This window comes from Pan troglodytes, chromosome 16, assembly GCF_028858775.2.
Source record: "Pan troglodytes isolate AG18354 chromosome 16, NHGRI_mPanTro3-v2.0_pri, whole genome shotgun sequence".
NCBI lineage: Eukaryota > Metazoa > Chordata > Mammalia > Primates > Hominidae > Pan > Pan troglodytes.
The window spans coordinates 76854319-76875060 of NC_072414.2; the positions used below are offsets into that span (position 1 = coordinate 76854319).

General features: G+C 40.3%; 1 protein-coding gene across 2 annotated transcripts in view; it reads left to right on the plus strand.

The window, feature by feature from the left end:
* The window catches only part of PDE8A (phosphodiesterase 8A), a 156168-nt gene that overhangs the window by 76545 nt on the left and 58881 nt on the right, over positions 1-20742 (plus strand). For both annotated transcript variants that reach the window (XR_010151795.1, XM_001163046.7), the window contains exons 2-5: positions 5848-5904; positions 8252-8442; positions 16388-16444; positions 17262-17316. Coding sequence is in view for 1 of the 2 variants with exons in the window: in XM_001163046.7 (XP_001163046.1) it covers positions 5848-5904; positions 8252-8442; positions 16388-16444; positions 17262-17316 (360 nt within the window). In the remaining variant the exon portion in view is untranslated. The remainder of the gene's footprint in view (positions 1-5847; positions 5905-8251; positions 8443-16387; positions 16445-17261; positions 17317-20742) is intronic.

Here is a 20742-nt window from a genome sequence, read left to right on the forward strand (position 1 = left end):
TTTGATTACTGATTCAGTCTCCTTACCAGTAATAGATCTATTCAGGTTTTCTGTTTCTTTATGATTTGGTCTTGGTACTTTTTGTGCTTCTAGGAATTTGTCCATTTTATCCAGATTATCCAATTTGTTGGTGTATAAGTGTTAATAGTACTCTCTTAGAATCCTTTTTATTGCTGTAGAATTGGTAGCAATGTCCCTACTTTCATTTCTAATTTTGGTAATTTGAGTCATTTTTATTTTTTTCTCCATCTTGCTAAAGGTTTGTCAATTTTGTTGATCGTTTCAAAGAACCAGCTTTTGGTTTCCTTGATTTTTCTGTATTATCTATTCTCTATTGTATTAATCTTTGCTCTAATCATTATTTCCATCTGCTAGCTTTGGGTTTAGTTTTCTCTTTTTCTAGTTCCCTAAATTATAAAGTTAGGTTGTTGATTTGAGATCTTATTTTCTAGTGTATTTATAGCTATTAATGTTCCCTTAGCCTGTTTTTGCTGCTACATCCCATAAGTTTTGGTATGTTGCGTTTTTGTTTTCATTCATCTCCAAGTATTTTCTAATTTATCTTGTGTATTTTTCTTTGATTTGTTAAGATTGTGTTGTTTAATTTCCACAGTTTTGTGAATTTTCCAGTTTTACTTTTGTTATTGATTTCTCACTTTATCCTTAAGATACTTTGTGTTACATCTATCTTTTAAAAATCTATTGAGTTTTGATTTGTGGCCTAATATGTAGTCTGTCCTTGAGAATGTCCCATGTGCACTTGAGGAAAATGTATATGTTATTATTGGGTAGCACATTCTGTATATGTCTATTAGATCTTGTTGGTTTATTGTGTTGCTTAAGTCTAGCCATTATTGAGAGGGGGATGTCGAAGTCTTCAACTATAATTTTAGAACTGTCTCTTCCTTCAATTCTGTCAGTTTTTACTTTATATATTTTAATGGTCTGTCATTGGGTAGATAATTGCTTATAATTGTTACATCTTGTTACTCTGTTGAATGTTTAACATATAGTGTCCTCCTTTGTCTCTTATAGCCTTTTTTGGTTTAAAGTCTATTTTGTCTGATGTTAGTATAACTTCCCCTGCTCTTTTTTGATTACTATTAGAGTATCTTTTTCCATCCTTTCACTTTCTATTTTTGTCTTTGGATCTAAAGTGAATGTCTTATAGACCACATATAGATGGGTTCATTCTGCCAATCTCTGTCTTTTGATTGGAGAGTTTAATCCATTTATATTTAAAGTAATTACTGAGCTTGCACAACAAAGCAAGGCTGTGTCTCTACAAAACATTAAAAAATTAACCAGATGAGGTGGCATATACCTGTAGTCTCAGCTACTCGGGAGACTGAAGTGGGACGATCTCTTGAGCCCAGGAGTTCAAGGCTACAGTGAGCTATGATCATGCCATTGCACTCCAGCCTGGGTGATAGAGCAGGACCCTGTCCCTAAAAATAAATAAATAATTACTGATAAAGGTGGACTTAACTTCTGTCATTTTGCTATTTGTTTTTCTATATGTCACATAGCTTTTTTTGTCTTCCATTTCTTTAATTACTGTCTTCTTTTGTGTTCAGTTGATTTTTTGTAATGCAATATTTAAATTCCTTTCTCATTTCCCTTTGTGTATATTCTATAGCTACTTTCTTTATGGTTAGCATGGGGATTATAGTTAACATCTTAATGTTATATAAATATTTAATTTGAATTATGCCAGCTTAACTTCAATAACATACAAAAATTCTACTCCTATACTGCTTTATTCCCACCCTTTTCAGTTATTGATGTCACAAAATTAAAGCTTTATGTAGTTGGTCCTCCGTATTGGTGGGTTCCACGTCCATGGATTCAGCCAACTGAAGATTGAAAATATTTAGGAAAAAAAAACAATAAAAAATGTAAAATAATACAGCATTAAGAACTGTTTACATAGCATTACATTGTATTAGGTGTTATAAGTAATTAGAGACAATTTAAAGCATAGAGGAGAATGGGAATATGTTATATAAGGTACTTGAGCATCCATAGATTTTCATATATATGGGTGTTCCTGGAACCAATTCCCTGCAGATAACAAGGGACAACTGTACATTGTGTGCCCAAAAGCGTACACTAATACTTTCAAATGTCTCTTATTTAGGAAATAAAATGCAAAATGTAGTTACCCACAAAAGTTACAATAATACTTCCTTTTAGACCTATGATTTTTTTTTTCCACCAAACTGTATTCGTCTCTTAAATCATGTAGGAAACAAACAAAAGGAGTTATAAGCCATTTATACAATAGCAATAGCTTTTATAATTATCCATGGTTTCACTTTTATTGAGATCTTTATTTCTTCAGACAGCTTTGAGTTACTGTCTAGTGTCCTTTTATTTTACCCTGAAGGACTCCCTTGAACATTTCTTGCAGGGCATATCTAGTGGTAATGAACTCCCTTAGTTTTTTTGGTTTGTTTTATTTTGTTTTTGTTTTTGTTTTTCATTCTGGAGATGTCTTAATTCCTCCCTCACTTTTGAATGAAGTTTTGCCGAATATAGGATCTTTGGCTGACGATTAGCTGACCTCCAAAGTTTCTGATGAGAGATATTGATAATCTTATTGAGGATTTCTTGTGTGTGACCAGTTGCTTCTTTCTTGCTGCTTTCTTTTTTATTTTTCTTCTTTTTTATTTATTTATTTTTTTTGAGATGGCATCTCGCTCTGTTGTCCAGGCTGGAGTGCAATGGTGCAATCTCGGCTCACTGCAACTTCCACCTCCCAGGTTCAAGCAATTCTCCTGCCTCAGCCTCCTGAGTAGCTGGGATTACAGGCACCCACCACCACACCCAGCTAATTTTTTTTTGTATTTTTAGTAGAGACGGGGTTTCACCATGTTGGCCAGGCTGGCTTCGAATTCCTGGCCTCAGGTGATCTGTCTGTCTCAGCCTCCCAAAGTGCTGGGATTACAGGCGTGAGCCACCACGCCCAGTTCTTGCTGCTTTCAAGATTCTCTTTTTGTCTTTGAGCAGTTTCATTATAATGTGTCTTGATATGGGTCTCTTTGAGTTCATCTTACTTATTGTTTGTTGAGCTTCTTTATGTCCTACATCAAGTTTGGGATATTTTCTTCATACATTTTCTCTTTCCCTTTCTCTTCAGCATCTGGGACTCCTGTGATGCATATATTAGCTTGTTTCATGGTGTCCTTCAGGCACTGTAAGCTCTGTTCACTAATTTTTTTTAAAGGTTTTTTCTCTTTCCCAGACTCGATAATTTCAATTGTCCCCTCTCTAAGTGTGCTCATTCTTTCTTCTGCCTGCCCAAATTTGCCTTTGAATCTCTTTAGTGAATTTTTCATTCCAGTTATTGTACTTTTCAGCTCCAGAAATTATTTTTGGTTTCTTTTTAGTTTTTTTCATCTCTTTACTTATATTTTCATGTTGTTCGTACATCATTTTCTTGACTTTCTCCACATCTTTCTTTAGTTCTTTTAGCATCTTGAAGTTGTTGTAAAGTCTTTGTCTAGTAGATCTGCCATTAGGTATCTTTCAGGGATGGTTGCTGTTGATTTAGTTTTTTTCATTTGAATTGGCTGTACTTTCCTGTTTGTGTGCTTTGTGAATTTGTGTTGAAAACTGGACATTTGAATTTAATAATGTGGTAACTCTGGAAATCATATTCTCCGTCTTCCCCAGGATTTGCTATTATTGTTTTGTTTTGTTTTGTTTTGTTTTTAATTGTGGTAGGCCATCTCTGTGCCAAGGATCAGTCTAATGTGTAAACTCACGGTCTTCTCAGGCATTTTCTAAGCCTTTCCCTAGGCTTGCATAATCACTTTCTAGTTTTCCCTGTATATGCCATTGCTTTTGTGAATGCCTTAGTCCCTAATGTCTGACTGTCAAAGGGGATAAAAGAGAAAAATGAAAGGAGAGGAAGGGCACTAGCCCTTTAAATCTCCTAGAAGTCTCTTCAACTGGAGGGGGAATGGCTTGCAACAATGGGAGAAAGTGCAACAATGCACCCCTTCTTTGTCTGCACCTCTGTATCAGTGATCAGAGCACAGATCCCTGATATTTGGAGGACACGGTTGTTTTTGCCTTCCCTGGGTCCTGCAAGTTGTGTGCAGGTTGCTTTAGGAACACATGCACAGCTGCCCACCATGGGCCTGGGTACCTGCTATGTGCTAAGAGCTAAAATTAACTGCGGTTTACTATCCAAGCCTTCCCCTGGAAGTTGCACGTCTTCAATTGTTCCTAAAATAGTTGCATCAGACATATTCTGCCAGTGCAATATTGTCTAGGTGGGGAAACAGATTCCTGGTGCTTCTTACTCTACTGTCTTCTCTAAATCCATCTTTTAAGACTCTCCTGTGGACCTCTTGGACCATCTTCCCTCATAAAAATTCTGGCTTTGGCATCCAGTTACACCAGTATGAGATTGGCCCATAGTTACACAACTCAAGAGGATAGGTGATAACCATGCACTGTCTGTTCTCCTGACTCTTTCACCCTACTGAAGAATCTTCCTCCTCAGTCTTTGGTCTAGAATATTAGGGACCCTCATTCTTTTCATGCCTTCCGAGAGATAAAATTATTACAGAGCAATGCAGAAACTGAGCCAGTGGCCCATAATTACTAGACATCAGCTTCTCATGGTTAAAAATATATGTGGATTTTTCTCCCATCACTAAGCAAACTTCGTAATGTGTTTACTAGAATAGGTCACTGTTTGAGGGGAGAGATTGGAGGAGGGCAGTCAGTTGGGAAACATTTTGTAGGAAGTCTTATGGATCTAGTTCTTCTGTTGCTGTGACGAATCATACCATCACACAGAGGCCCAGATTGGGACCTCATCAACACCTACAGAGTCACTGGGCAAATTACAAAATGTGTCTCTTCCCCTGGGTAGCAGCCCAGTGCCAGAATTCATCACCTGGAGCTGGTTTTCAGTCCCACCTTCTCCCTTCCTTGGGCCCCTCTGTGTTGTATACAGGCTATTCAAATCTTCTAGTGGTCCTGAGTTTACAGCACAGTGTATGGAGCTAAACAAACCTGGGTGGAATCCCAGCACTGCCACTTGCTGTGTGGCCTTAATGCAGGGTACTTAGAACTTCAGTTTTCTAGCTATAAACTCTGACCACATTACTATCAGATTCAGTGAAATAACATGTGCAGCCCTTAGCACAGTAACCAGAACACACTAAGTCTTCCATTGGTGCTGTGATTGTTATTACTCACTGGGGTTTGGTTATGATATTACATTTATCTTTGATTTAGCATTACATTCTCAAATGGATAAGTACTTACAGTAAGTGCTATTATGCTCCTCTGTAAAATGGAAAGTGTCAACCATTTTTCAATGACATTCCATGGTTCTGACTGCTGGATTGCATTATTCATGTGCCATTTGGGTGTAAGATTTCATTGTCCATCAGGAAAAAAATGGAAGTAGGCACAGAGGGAATCAGCGTTTATTTAGTATCTATTATTGGGGGGCTCTCTATATTGTCATCTCATTTGGCCTTTAACAAATGAGAAGTTGAGGCTGAGGAAGATTAATTCACTTAAAGTCACATGTAGCTAGTAAAAGGCAAAGCCAGAATCACATTCATTTTATTTGTTCATTTTATTTCTCCTTTCCTGCTCCCAACTTTTCCTAGGGGCTATAAGGAGATCCTTAGGATTCTTCATAATCATTTCATTTATCTACTATTTACTTTATTTGCCTCTAGAATAGAAATTTTGCTTTCATTTCTGGCACTGTTTAGAGAGAGAAAAAGTTAAGCTTCTCTTTCTCTGTTGTCTTTTTTTTTTTTTTTTTTTTTTTTTTTTTTTTTCATTTTTAAGCCAATCTCTTTCTTACAGGTAGCAGTAGCTGATGTGCAGTTTGGCCCCATGAGATTTCATCAAGATCAACTTCAGGTAATAATGAACGATGCTGTATTTTTCACATGCTGATTTTCTTTAAAAAGGGTGGAGGTGGAGCTAAATTTACACATTTAAAATAGTCTTTCATTTAGATAATAGTGTTTGGATCAATGTTAAATTCCCTGAACTGTGTAACAGTATTATACTTATATAAGAGAATATCCTGTTCTTAGAAATACACATTGTGGTGTTTAGAGATGAAGAAGTGTTTGTAGACTACTTTCATTGGTTCAGCAATAGGTCAGGCACGGTGGCTCACGCCTATAATCCCAGCACTTTGGGAGGCTGAGGCAGTTAGGATCTCTTGAGCTTGAGGAGTCCTTGAGGAGTTTGAAACCAGCCTGGGCAACATAGGGAGACCCAGTTTCTGCAACAATAGCAACAATAAATTAGATGGACATGGGGGTATGTGTGCCTGTGGTCCCAGCTACTTGGAAGGCTGAGATGGGAGAATCACCTGAGCCCGGGAGGTCAAGGCTGCAGTGAGTCATGATCACACCATTGCACTCCAGCCTGGGCAACAGAGTGAGACCCTGTCTCAAACAAACAAAAGAAAAAAAATTGGTTCAGCAATAAATAAAAAATGTGTATAATTGTATGTATGTACATGTATGTGTTTAGAGAGAGAGAGAAAGCAAAGCAAAGGTGGCAAAATGTTAATTGATGAATGTAGAGAAAGGGCATCTTTAGCGTTCATTTTCATTCACGTTTCTGTAGATTTGAAATTTTCCAATATAAAAAGTAAAAAGATTGTCTTTTCAATGTCACTGAATCAGCTCTGTCAGAGAGAAGATATCTGTAATTTATCTAATTCAAAATATGAGACAGAAAACAACCAATTGAAATTCAGCGAAATTATCCAGGCTCCCCGCACATAAACATGTTTCATTCACTATTACATTTAAAAATATATGAGAAGTGCTGACAGAAATGTGTGCTCTTAGTTCTTTGCATGTATGGTCTTTGTGTAGTTGAGTAAACTCGGAAGAAATAAGCCTTAGGAGGGTTTCTGATAGCTTTGCAGTCTGTTTCACAGGCTGCCCATCTCCTCCTTACCACTGTTGCCCCATTGTCAGTCTGCTTCTGAAGGGATGGAGCACGGGTGCTCCTGAACCAGATTGGGAGTGGGAATAGCAGGGAGAGAGAGGGAAGGAGGCTGGCTGGATAAGGAAGACGCTATGGATACAGGCCTCGCTTGCTCCAGGCCAGGACTGACGTGATCAGGGCAGGCAGCCACTGTCCTGGGCAGAGGCACAGATGCTACCTCTTGCACCTGGTGACTGTGTCACTTAACTGATAGGCTTTGAAGTGTCACATTTTGGTCTACTTTAAATCTTTCTTCTTTTAATCAAAGCAATTTTTTTTAACTTGGAGGAATTACATAAAATCTTGAGTCAAACATTTCAATACATTATTTATAGGATTAAGTATTCCAATAATTTCACCAAGATATTAGCATTCACCATCTGAAAACTTACCCAGTTAACTTTCTTTTAGCTAAAATAAATATTAATGTGTTTTAATTCTTTTAGTTTCAAGATAAAATGCTTAACTAAATCTTTGTTGAGTTCTGCCAGTGGGTTTCTTAGCAAAAAAGTAGGCATATGGCCAGGTGCAGTGGCTCACACCTGCAATCCCAGCACTTTGGGAGGGCACAGCAGGTGGATCACTTGAGTCCAGGAGTTCTAGACTAGCCTGGGCAACATGGAGGGACCCCATCTCCACTGAAAATACAAAAATTAGCCGGGCATGTGGTGGCGCACACCTGTAATCTCCCAGCCACTGGGGGCTCTGAGGTACAAGAACACTGGAACCCTGGAGGTGGAGGTTGCAGTGAGCTGACATCACACCACTGTACTCCAGCCCGTGCAACAGAGGAAGACCCTGTTGCCCACCCACCATCCCCCCAAAACAGACACACACACACACACACACACACACACACACACACACACACACACACACACACAGAAATAACGATTCTGACCAGGCGTGGTGGCTCACGCCTGTAATCCCAACACTTTGGGAGGCCGAGGTGGGAGGATTACTTGAAGCCAGGAGTTCGAAATCAGCCTGGCCAACATGGCAAAACCCCGTCTCTACTAAAAATACAAAAATTAGCTGGGCATGGTGGCACGTGCCTGTGGCCCAACTACTCGGCAGGGCTGAGGTGGGAGAATCACTTGAACCTGGGAGGCAGAGGTTACAGTGAGCCAAGATCGTGCCATTACACTCCAGCCTGAGCAACAGAGCAAGCCTCTGTCTCAAGAAAAAAAAAGTGTAAGAAATGACAATTCTAACATCTTTTTTTTAAAAATGTGTTTGTGCTCTTTTGATTCAGGTACTTTTAGTGTTTACCAAAGAAGATAACCAATGTAATGGATTCTGCAGGGCATGTGAAAAAGCAGGGTTTAAGTGTACAGTTACCAAGGAGGCTCAGGCTGTCCTTGCCTGTTTCCTGGACAAACATCATGACATTATCATCATAGACCACAGAAATCCTCGACAGCTGGATGCAGAGGCACTGTGCAGGTAAGCCCAAGACTCGGGCCTAAATAGTCCCATTGGCCTTTCTGACAATACATGCAGCCTAGAAATAGATTAAATTAGACTCACTCTCCTTTAAGTTGCTTTCCATGCATGTGAAATAAGCAAAATATTAGAACCTCACTATTTATAGGACTGATGTATATCTCTTTTGTTTTGTCTTGCTTCACTTTACTTGAAACAGTAAGAAAATGTGAATAATAAGAATTATTAAGGGTCAAAGTGAAACCCAAAATGTAATTAACCACAAGTATCACTTGTATATTAGTGCAGTAAGAATTATAATTTTTCAGATTGTTTTCAAAGTTTTAAAAATTTTGAAAATTGTCTTTTAATGTTCAATGAATGGGCTTTATTTATAATACTTGCACCTTGTCAATATTATGAGAGAATTCTCTGTAGTGACCTAAACCTAAAAAATGCCTTTTAAAGAAAGTTATTTGTTGCTGATGGAAGCAAGGCAAATATAAAATTTTATGACATGTTAACTTTAAGGACATTTAAAATCTTGACTTTTAAGAGAGAGAAAAGATATAAGCTAAGTAGATTAAAAACCCTTGGGTTAAAAACCGAGGTGACAAGCAAATGACAACATATTAAAAGATTATTTATGGGGTATGTGGTGACGTCAACATGGGTTTGTTTCCTTGGTGTTGAGAACTCTACACTCCTGGTAGTCAGACTAGGTAGCGTTTACCCTTCCATGACTTGCCTCCAGTAGTTTCTCCTGTGGCCTTGATCTAGTGCCTGAAATGTGCCTATGTTCCTCATCTGTTTCAATCTGCATGACTTCACAATAAGCCATCATCATTGTAGCCCAGATTTCTTTTTTTTTTTTCTTGAGACGGAGTCTCACTCTGTAACCCAGGCTGGAGTGCAAGGCTCGATCTCAGCTCACTGCAACCTCCGCCTCCAGGGTTCAAGGGATTCTCCTGCCTCAGCCTCCCAAGTAGCTGGGATTACAGGCGCACACCACCATGCCCGGCTAATTTTGTATTGTTAATAGAGACGGTGTTTGACCATATTGGCCAGGCTGGTCTTGAACTCCTGACCCCAAGTGATCCATCTGCCTCAGCCTCCCAAAGTGCTGGGATTACAGGTGTGAGCCACCGCACTGTGCCCGCCCTACCCCAGATTTCTTGACATGTCATTTGGCCAGTCACCCAGCACATTCATGGGGGTTTGCAGCCCAAAAGAAATGGAGAGAGCTCTGGCCAGGAAAAAGGGAGGTCCAGGTCCTTGTTTGGCTCTTCCTGGATAGCTGCTTGTCTCTGGGTAACTCTGCCTTCTCTGGGGATGTTTTAGCTCAGCTGTAAATTTGGAACACTTGGTTTCCAGTATCCCTTTTATCCCTAACATTGAATAGATACCACTCAGAGGAAGGGAAGATGATATCTAAATTACATGGTGCTTGGTAGTCATGGTGGAATGTTGCAAGGCAGTAGAGGTGTCTAAGGTGGGCCAAATGGCTGCCGAGATAGAAGAGGGAGGACAGGGTGAGGGACTGGAGAAAATTTGGCCTCTTTCCTAGTCTTGTCCAGGCCCAAGCCTAGCCACAGGTATGTGCTAGGCAATGAAAGTTCATACTTTTAAAGGTGACTACTAGAGCATCTTGTATTGTAAAAGAAATTTTAAATTGTGTTGGTTATGCTCCACTGTTAAAAATTGTGGTAAAAGAAACATTAACTTTATGTTCCACTTTTTAAGGGAAGAAAATGTACTATTGCTGTACATTTTAGGAATATTCGAAACAAATAGGATTAATTCATTCAGCAGATTTTTATTGAGCTGTGTACAAGAGAATGTTTTAGACTGAAAGTTATAAAATGAAGTTCTTGTCTTCTATAAGCTTATAGACTAGAGGAGCTGAAATATTTCAATGAAAAAAGTAATGTTACGTGCTCAGTTAAAAACTCACACAAATACCAAATTCCATAAGCACTATAGTTAATCAGAGTTCTTTCATCATGTAAATAACAATTTTATATAGTTTTAAAGTAAAGAATGGGTACTGGATTGCTTTAATATGTGGTTTTAGAGAAGCAGAGAATGTCAGATGTACCTCTCCTCTATGAAGTGCCTAGCACTCTCCATCCAGCCTCTCCTCAGGACCTGGGGCTCACTAAGTGAAACCCTGAGATTTAGAAGCTTTGCTTTATATTGAACCCAACTTTGTCCACAGTTGGCCCACAGGATTGCTAGAACAGATCTATTATTCCTCTTCCCCAGAATGGACTTCCAACACTGGAGGACAGGAATTGTGTCCCCCCACCCCAGACATCTTTCCTTTTCTGAACTGAGCACACCCTTACTGCTATGAGTGGCTCCTAACAGATCCTGGTTTCATATTCCCACCACATCAAGGGTGCTTCCCCTGAGTACCCTTTTCTGATTGATAGACCTTGTAAGCATGGCTCCAGAACCGAAAAGCTCACACTAGGTTTGGGGGAACCAGTGACAAGTAAGCAGAACAGTCCCCTCCACTGTGCTAGCCAGAGAGAGCAGGCCTTTACAAATGTAATCCCCAATCACATTTATTTCCTGATGGCCACATCACAGCCTTGGCCAAGAATCTCAAGTGTTTCTCACAAGCTGTTTTCTACCACGTCATCTCCATCTTGTTGGGTGAGGATTTGGGATAGGGGTGGGTCCTTGTGCTAATCGTAGTGAGTTTTCTAGAGGCAAAAGCAGACCCTGATTTATTTTCCTAATCAGTTTTGTCTTCATTCTGGCCCTTACCTGGCTTATCTCCCTTAAGATCATCCCTTTAAGGATGCCCGCCCACTTTGGACTGTTCAAGAAATCTTTCCAGGCTCCCCACCCCCGAACCAGCTTGCCCTGTCTCTGAGCTGACTTACATGGCTCTTGAGACCTTAGCCCTGCAGAATTCTGTCCTTCCCTTCATCTTCCCTTTTGGGATACCTAATCAACACTGCCTATGAAGAGCTTTTCATTGGTTGTTGACCTGTCTAAATGACTAGCATTCACCTGTATCTCTCTGTTGGGGGCATTTGGAACTCCTTACACTCCTTATGAGATGCCTTGCTAACAGCAAATATTCTATGTCTATTATATTTCCAAATCTACCAGTTTAGGAACCCTACTTTGTAAGTCTCCTCAGGTCTGGGCACTGCATTTGGTACTAGAGCTACATAGATGAGTAAGATGTGCTTCTTGTCTCTGAGGAGCTAATACTTTAGTTAGCAGGGAAAGTGAGTGATTTCGGTATAGGCTTGTAAGTGCCTGCAGAAGAGGTTTACGCAGAGTGTTGTGGGTGCCTGTGTCAAAGAGGGCTTCGCAAGAGGATACTTGAGTTGCATCTTAAAGGATGAGCAGGAGTTTTGAAAGGAAAAAAGGTGGAGAAAATGTTCCAGGTAGAGGGAGCGGCATGTGTAGAAACAGGCAGGACATCCGGGCACCTCTGCTCAGTGCTAGATGGCTGCTGGTCAGGCAGATGTGGAGTAGGTGTCAGGGGAGGTTGGAACAGCAGACGTGAACCAAATGATGAAGGCCTTGTGTGCTAAGCCAAAGGCTGTGGACTCTACTCCGTAGGTAGTTGAAACACTGATACATTCTGCGCAGGAAAGTGTTGAGCAGGATAGAAAAATAACTTGGCTGCCAAGTGGAGAATGGAGTAGAAAACTGGAGGAGATGAGGCAAATCAATCAGTTGTGAGGCTGCTAGAGGCCATCCAGTAGTTCCTAACAGAGTATAGCTTCATATTCCCACTGTAGCACTTGATATCAATGTCTCCTCCCAACTTCCTATCAAAAAACCCATGAAGAGGGAAAAAGAGACAAAAATTGACCATAGCAATAATAAATAAAAACGCACAAAGATAAGATGATAGGTCAGAAGCTGAGAGAACAGAAAAGTATAGGAATCTCTACTGTATCTGTCGTACCGTGGAGACTAATAAAGAAGCCTGTTTGTGAACTGTGCCTCGCACACTTCAGTCTTTGAAGCTGAAATACCAGTGGCCATAAAGGAAGGCAGTGGAAACAGGCTTTGCTTTACTCCCACTGTGTTCTGCCAAGCCTGGGATGCTGGAGTTGCTCTAACCAGAGAAACAGATGACTGAGCCCCAGCAGAGCAGCAAGGCTTTATGAGCTGGGCAGAGGCCTGCACTCTAGCCCCTGCCATCCCTGCTGCCCCTGATTCTTTACTTTCTGCATCTACTCAGAAACCCAAGGTAAGGAAGAGAGGGATATGGACAGAGACATGGTTTTTCCTACTATGTTTTAAGAAGGGACAGAGGTATAAGGAACCTGAAGACAGTTCTCCACATACTGCAGTTTCAAAACAACAAATTGCATCAGTTCTCAGGTTCAGTTTGAGAATCAGAGAGAACAGGCCAGGAGCCCCGCTCTGCAGCAGACCTGTGCATGCCTGCTGGCAGTGTTCTCCAAGCCCAAACTGTGCTTGTTGATGTGATCTACAGCCCAGACCTAAGAGGAGGACAGCTACTGACACCAAGGGTTCAGTGAAGAGGTGCTAAGGAAACTCTTGTGACCCTCTTTGTTGGCAAACTCTTAGCCTGCATAGATGCGAATTGCATTCAGGGGTGTGTAAACAGGATGAGAAGGGGGGCCTGTGAAAAGTGCCACCACATAATGAGGGGGGAAAGAACAGCCCTGAAGACTAAGAAAATTATTTTTTATAAGACACTGTAGAACCTTTTGAAGACAAGATACAGTGTCACTAGAAGTGAGAGAAACACTGGTAGGAGCTAAGTTCCTGATCCTGCAGAGTCCATGGCAACCCTGGACTGTCTCCTCTGCACATTTTTGATGTGTGAGACAGATACTGTTTAAACCACTCTTCTCTGGTGTTTTCTATCTTGTGTGGCCAAAAGGATTCCTAATGGTAAACCAAGTAGCATGCTTTTAAGACTTTCCCAGTGAGGCCGGGCTTGGTGGCTCACACCTCTAATCCCAGCACTTTGGGAGGCCAAGGCAGGCAGATTGCTTGAGCCCAGGAGTTCGAGACCAGCTTGAGCCACGTGGTGAAACCCTATCTTTACAAAACATCAAAAAATAAACCAAGCATGGTGGCACTTGCCTGTAGTCCCAGCTACTTGAGAGGCCGATGTGAGAGGATCACTTGAGCCCAGGAGGTCGAAGCTGCAGTGTGCCATGATCACACCACTACACTTGAGCCTGGCCGACAGAGCAAGACCTTGTTTCAAAAAAAAAGTGGGGTGGGTGGGGACTTCCCTGAGTACTTAACACTGCTTTCAGAATCTCATTCTACAGGATCGCATTCCATCTTTTTCATGACCTTCTTGAATTCTGACTTCCTGAACATTCAGGTATACATTTCAATAATGCCAAGTAATTTCTTTCCTAGTTTTCATGAATTCCAGTGCAAGGATGTTATTTTTCAACTCAGTTTCCTGACATTTCTGTTTTCTAGCCCGTTCTTCCTTCATATGCACAAGAAAAGGTCCCAGTATGTCTCTACCTTTTTATACAGTTTTAGAGCTGTTTTTAAGGGCTTATCTCCAGGTAAACAAGGTCCTCCCTTCCACTTTATCCTTAATCCAGTGCTTCTCATTCTTGTGTCTCCAGATAGGAGTAATTCATTCAAAGCTCCTTAGTGAGATCACCTACATACTTGCCTACTTGCCATTACATCACTCCCATCTTGATTTTTCTTCTAAAAAGCTGAAAGCTGGTTTGAAATGGCTACATACTTAAATTTGCCCTTTCTCCTTCCAAATCTCTGTGGTATGATGGAAATGTAAACACAGGACAGATACAGTGTCACTAGAAGTGATGAAAATACCATTTGTGAGTCACGCCTTATTCCCTGTTTGAGATCAGTGTTAGGATGAGTATTAGTCAGCAGGTGTGATGAGTGCACTAGCTGTGTCTGTGAGTGTCTGTTGTGCCAGTGACCCCTCCAGGCCTAAGCAGCCTTTCCCATAGCTCTTCCCCAGGAAGCTGAGCCTGCCTGCTCTCCCCAGTCAGGGGGACCAGGGTTGAACTGGGGATTGACACCTGGCCAGTAAGCCCTGAGGTGGCGTGTCTGCAAGGGGTCTTCCGGCAGAGCCATGCAGCACCCTTAGGTTGGCTCCCTCTGGAGAGGATAGGCAGGTGGACGCGAGAGGAGTACAGAGTGAACACAGAAAAGCAGGGATGTTGAGGGGGTGGGGAAGAAGTGAGCATGAGAGAGACTGGCTGGTCGCTAGAGCTGCTTTTCCATTCCTGAGCAACTTCCCTACCCCTGGCCTACTCTGCATGTGTTGTTAGATTCAGCCTTTCTCAACCTGGATTCCATAAGAAAATGAAGCCCGAATGCCTACAGGCAAGAATGGGCAAAGGAGAACACAGTCTTGCCCATTCATTTGTGTATTATGTGTGACTGCCTTTGTGCTACAGTGGTAGAGTTGAGTAGTTGTGACAAGAGTCCATATGGCCTGCAAAGCCTAAAATATTTATTCCCTGACCCTTTACAGAAAAGTTTGCTAAGACTGGGGCGGGGGCATTTGGCTGAGTGTGCTGGCTCACGCCTGTAATCCCAGCACTTTGGGAGGCCAAGGCAGGAGACTGCTTGAATGCAGGAGTTTGAGACCAGCCTGGGCAATGTAGTGAGACCTCGTCTCTACAAAAAATAAAAACATTAGCCAGTGGCATTTGCCAGAGGTCCCAGCTACTCATAGCTGGAGCCCAGGAGGTCAAGACTGCAGTGAGCTGTGATTGCACCACTGTACTCCAGCCTGGTGACAAATGGGAACCCGTCTCAAAAAGATGGGGGCATCCATTGTGCATGATGAATCTCTTACACATCTGGAATGGTTATGTTGTATACCATCTTTGAGAGACTTGAGAACTAGTCACTCAAATTATTTTCTGGATTTTGTGATTCAGAAGTGGTTCTGTTCCTTGAACTAACAGCTGAAGCAAATGCAGTCAGTCTTGACTGGTTTCTGTGTCATCCTAGACACATTCTCCAGGAGGCCAGCTCACCTTTGACTTGACTAGGGCAGTCTGGTTATGTTCCTCTACATTCTCCTCCTTTTAGAGTCCCTCTCCAACATAAGTCGTCTTCCTCTGGGTCTGGGGTGAGTTCCTTTCTTCAGTGGAGTTCTTCTCTAGAGCCTGCTCGCTTCTCCCAGTGTAGGATGAGTTCAAAGCTGTTGCATATCTCCAGTGGAGCACTTCTTTTCTTTCTTTTACTCTATGTCACATTCATTTCTGCTCTGATATTTTGGCCGTATTTTCATTCCCCATGGCCTCTAAAGCTGCTTCTGCAAAAGGGTTGAATTTACTCTGTATGGGAAGTCTTGTACTCTTTGGGTAACTTTAGTCGAACAGTCTCTTGTACTTTTCTAGACCAGTCCTCTGTTCTTAACCTTTTCATGAGGTGTTGATGCTCTTCTTTCTGACCGATTACAATATCTTGCATTTCCTAGTTTTGGATTATTTTTGGTTCTTTAGCCTCCATTTTACCTAGTAACTCTTCATCCTTTGTGCTCCCTAGAATGCAGTGGAGCCAGCCCTTGGGTTCCTTTATCCCTGTTGTAAGCATAGCCATCATCTTGTGGTAATAGACATAAACTTGCATTTTCCTTTGGAAGAAGAGACCAACGGCTTCTTTCATGTAAGCACAAAGTAGGGAAAATACTCCGCCTGAAATAATGCAGGTTAACAAAGATCAGAACAAGTAGAATGCATGTCATCTTAGTTAGCTGTTAATTCATACTCCATAATTGTTACAGTTAACACAGTCCACTGAGTGGGAGTTTGCCCCCAAAAGAGAGAAAGATCAAGTAGTCAAGAAGGTGAGAGAATTCAGAGAGTGAGGGGATCATTTACTCTCCCTTCTACGAACCCTCTTCCCACTTTAATTGTTGTAATTGTTTAAGTATATTTGGTTTTTAAGGATTATTTTTATATTTATTTTAAAGTTTTGTGTTTTTTTTAAGGTCTATCAGATCATCAAAACTCTCAGAAAACACAGTTATTGTTGGTGTAGTACGCAGGTAAACTTTCATTTTTTTAATGTTGAAATTGAGGTGTCAGTGTAATACTTGCTCTTAACAGATGGCCAAATAACAGCTTGCATGCTGTGTCAGGCATGCCCCTTTGTAGTGTGGCCTTCTCTTCTTTATTCTTTCTTATTTTATTTTGCTTCTTCAGTTAACTTCCTGGAAGGACTTTGTGCTCTCATGCTAGATTTTTGTGATTTTTAAACTGCCTTTCACTTTAGAAACAGGTGAACTATGAGAGAATCCCATTCCTAAAAGTATGAATGTTTTCCAGGGGTATCTTCCTAGGCCTTCTAACTCCAAATATCTCTGAGGGGGGAATCTTAGGTTTTGTCTTTAAATTGGAGGTAAGGAAAGAAGAGAAATATATTAGGAGAAGGGCAAGTATTCAAATTAATGTTATTTAGCTTATATGTTTTTATACATAGAAGAAATGTTTCTATGTACTTCAAAGTTTTTTCCTGAGCTGTAGGGGAGAAAGGAATTAAAAAAAAAAAACCTGGAAGTAGAAGAAAATAGGAGTAGTTTAAATTAAAAATTTTATATATTAAAAAGATATATGAACACTCCTGTATTCCTGCTTATTAATGTAGTTTGTGTATTTCAAGTATTATAATATATAATTCCAAAAAGCTAAATGTGAAATTGAAACAGAAAAGTTTTCAACTTTATCCTTTAAATTTGTATATTAATCTGATTCATCTAAAAGTACTCATTACATAACGAAGTATTATTTAAATTAGTAGAGTAAAAGAGGTGAGATGTAATTGATAAAAACTATGTCTATGTTCTTTACTGTGTTATTTTGAAGGGTGGATAGAGAAGAGTTGTCCGTAATGCCTTTCATTTCTGCTGGATTTACAAGGGTATGTACTCACTTATTTGTTATACAAGTATAATTCAATTTGAGAAATTATTTTATCTCAGTTCAGTACCCAGCAAAAGCTTTGTATTAATTTGAAGAAAAAAAATTGTCTGGCCGGGCGTGGTGGCTCAAACCTGTAATCCCAGCACTTTGGGAGGTCGAGGTAGGAGGACCCCTTGGGCCCAGGAGTTCGAGACCAGCCTGGGCAATATAAGGAGAACCTGCCTCAATCGTACTTAAAAAAAAAATTACTGTCCTTGTTTTAAAGTTTGGCTTAACTTTATAATCTGCTAATCTAATCTATAATAGTTCATAGTCTCTCAAAACTATGCCTGCTAAAGTCATCTAAACATAATAAAATCTCCTTTAATGGCATTTTCATTAAAAATTATACCACAGGATGTATTGTTATGATGCTGACATGTATACATGCAACTTTTTAAGCTAGTTCAAGGATTCTGGAAATAAGGCAGCCCAAACACAGCTCTCTTTCTCTCCACTCCCAGCTTCAATCTCTTGGTTTCCCTAAGCCAAAAGGTTGCTTGGGGCTTTGGTCAGCTGGCTGCAAATGAGGCCTTAGGAATCATACAGAGAGAACTTAAATAAGGCTGACCCTTGGGCAGATTTGTAGCCCGGGTTAGTATAAGCAAGGTAGTCAAGAAATCTCAAGCCATGAATTTAGTTTCAAGTTTTCTGGATGAGTAGGACTCCTAAGTGCCTGGCAGAAGCAAATATAAATCCTCCCCGGAGGAAGACAGCTTCATCTTTGCCCGCAGAGGATCTCCATAAATAATTGCTCAAGGGCAGCAGTCAGCAGTCAGTCAAAGCTGGAGTCAATCCACCAGGTGACAGGGCATCCCAAGGAAAAACTAGGAGGGAAAAAAGCCTAGTAACAGACCCTCACACCCCTCAGAGATTAGTTATGAGATATGAATTATAAAGCAAGTATGCTTACTATAGGTAAAGAAATAAAAGATAAACCAGGAAATATCCGCAAGGAATAGGAAACTATTAAAAGTGGCATAGCAAATTTTATGAGGAACAAAACTGAATTGTAAGAAATGAAAACACAGTAATTGAAAAATTTAAAACTTAGTAAGTCACATGTAGCACAGAAATACAATGACAGGAAATAAGTTAGACAGGTGAAGAAATGTGGAGGATAGTGTGTGAAGTTTTAGTTGTGTATATGTAACTGGAGTTCCAGGAGAAGAGGAAGGATAGAACAGAGGAAATATTTGAAGAGTTACTAGCTGAAAATTTTCCAGAACTAATTCATAGATTCATGAATTCTGACATATCCAAAGTAGAGTAAATTTTAAAAGATGACACATCCTAGTGAAACTGCAAAAAGAAAAAAGAAAAGGACTTAAAATCGGCCACAGGTAAAAGATTACCTTCAGAAGACTGACACACACACTAACAGCTAGCTTCTCAGCAGCAACAAGTGGAAAACAGAAGACAGTGGAATAACATTTTCAATGCAATAAAAGAAAATAACTTCCTTGGGAGGCCGAGGTGGGCCGATTACGAGGTCAGGAGATTGAGACCATCCTGGCCAACATGGTGAAACCCTGTCTTGACTAAAAATACAAAAATTAGCTGGGCATGGTGGTGCACACCTGTAATCCCAGCTACTTGGGAGGCTGAGGCAGGAGAATCGCCTGAACCAGGGATTTGGAGGTTGCAGTGAGCCGAGATTGTGCCACTGCACTCCAGCCTGGCAACAGAGCGATACTCCATGTCAAAAAAAAAAAAAAAAGAAAAGAAAAGAACTTCCTAGAATTTTATACCTAGCATACATATCTTTCAACAATGAAGGTGAAATAAAGACTTTCAGAAATGTGGACATTGAGAGAATTTGTAACTAGCAGATCCTCACAAGGAAATGCTAAAGGATATACTTCAACCAGAAGGAATGTGAATTCCAGGTGGAAGGTCTGAAATGCAAGAGATGAGTAAAGAAAATGGTCTGTATTGGGTAAATATATATTTACTGTATGAAACAATAATAATGTCTAGTTTGATGAGAGGATACAGGGAGAAAGAGACTACAAACTAATCATATATCTAGCCAAGTTATTGTTTAACCTTTCTTTTGGGGATATACATAAAATTCAGAGATATAGTTCCCCAAGGAAAATAATTCAGAAAAGGACTCTAACCATATAAGAAATGAACTACAACAGAAATTTGAAGAGGAGAGGAGGGAAAAGTAGTGAGCTATAAACCCTGCCATGTGCATACTCCTTCATGGTGCCTCCTGCTTTCTCTGGCTCTCTGTCTTTCTTTATAGATGTACCCACACTTATGCATATATGTATAAGATTAGTCCCAAACAGATAAACATAGACTAGAATATATAATATTCTTTTAAAAGAAGGGACATACTCAAAGAGGAATTTTAATAATAGCTCACTTTTAAATTCTAGACTATCTTAGTCTATGCTAGGTGTTTGTAAGGTTTGTGGGGAGGATGCAGGCATTCTTACAGACTTATCTAAGAGGTAGAATGAGAATGAGTCCAGGAAGTATTCATCTTTGTGGGAAATGTTCTGTGTGGGAGATACTTTATTCTGGGGGTAATTGGTATCTTGTTTTCAAATAATAGTAAAGAAATCTATGTCTGCTTTTGAGATGATGAAAAGGAGGGTAACCACTGATAGAACAGGAAACTTAAGTAAAACTTCCAAAATAACAAGAGGAAATAGGGAGTTTACAGCAACTTGATCAAATTGGGAAGCTGAAGAAAGATGAAACAACAGTGTAAAATCAGTGAGAAACACAAAGTCAGATAGAAAGAATATAAGCAGGCTGGGCACGGTGGCTCACGCCTGTAATCCCAGCACTTTGGGAGGCTGAGGCAGGTGGATCACCTGAGGTCAAGAGTTCCAGACCAGCCTGGCCAGCATGGCGAAACCCCGTCTCTACTAAAAATCCAAAAATTACCCGGGCATGGTGGTGCACACCTGTAATCCCAGCTACTCAGGAGGCTGAAGAAGGAGAATCCCTTGAACCCAGGAGGTGGAGGTTGCAGTGAGCTGAGATTGCACCACTGCACTCCAGCCTGCACAATGGGAGCAAGACTCCATCTCAAAAAAAAAAAAAAGAAAGAATAAAAGCAAATGTATATGAATGGGCTGAATTCTTCCTTTAAAAGATAGGCTGTTAGATTGGGTTGAAAAAGTACAATTCTATAACACTTACAAGACACTTAACATGATAAAAGGAGCTTAAGTAAAAGAACATAGAGGTAGCAAGTAAATGCAGACAAAAAGAACACAGATACTGATATTGATATTAATATCAGATTAGGTAGAATTTAAGATTTTAGTTTATATGTAAATACAGTTTTATATAAAAAGCACACATTAGGTTATTGATTATATAGCTGTGGCTTTCTTGTGTTTCCCCCTTTTTGGACAAC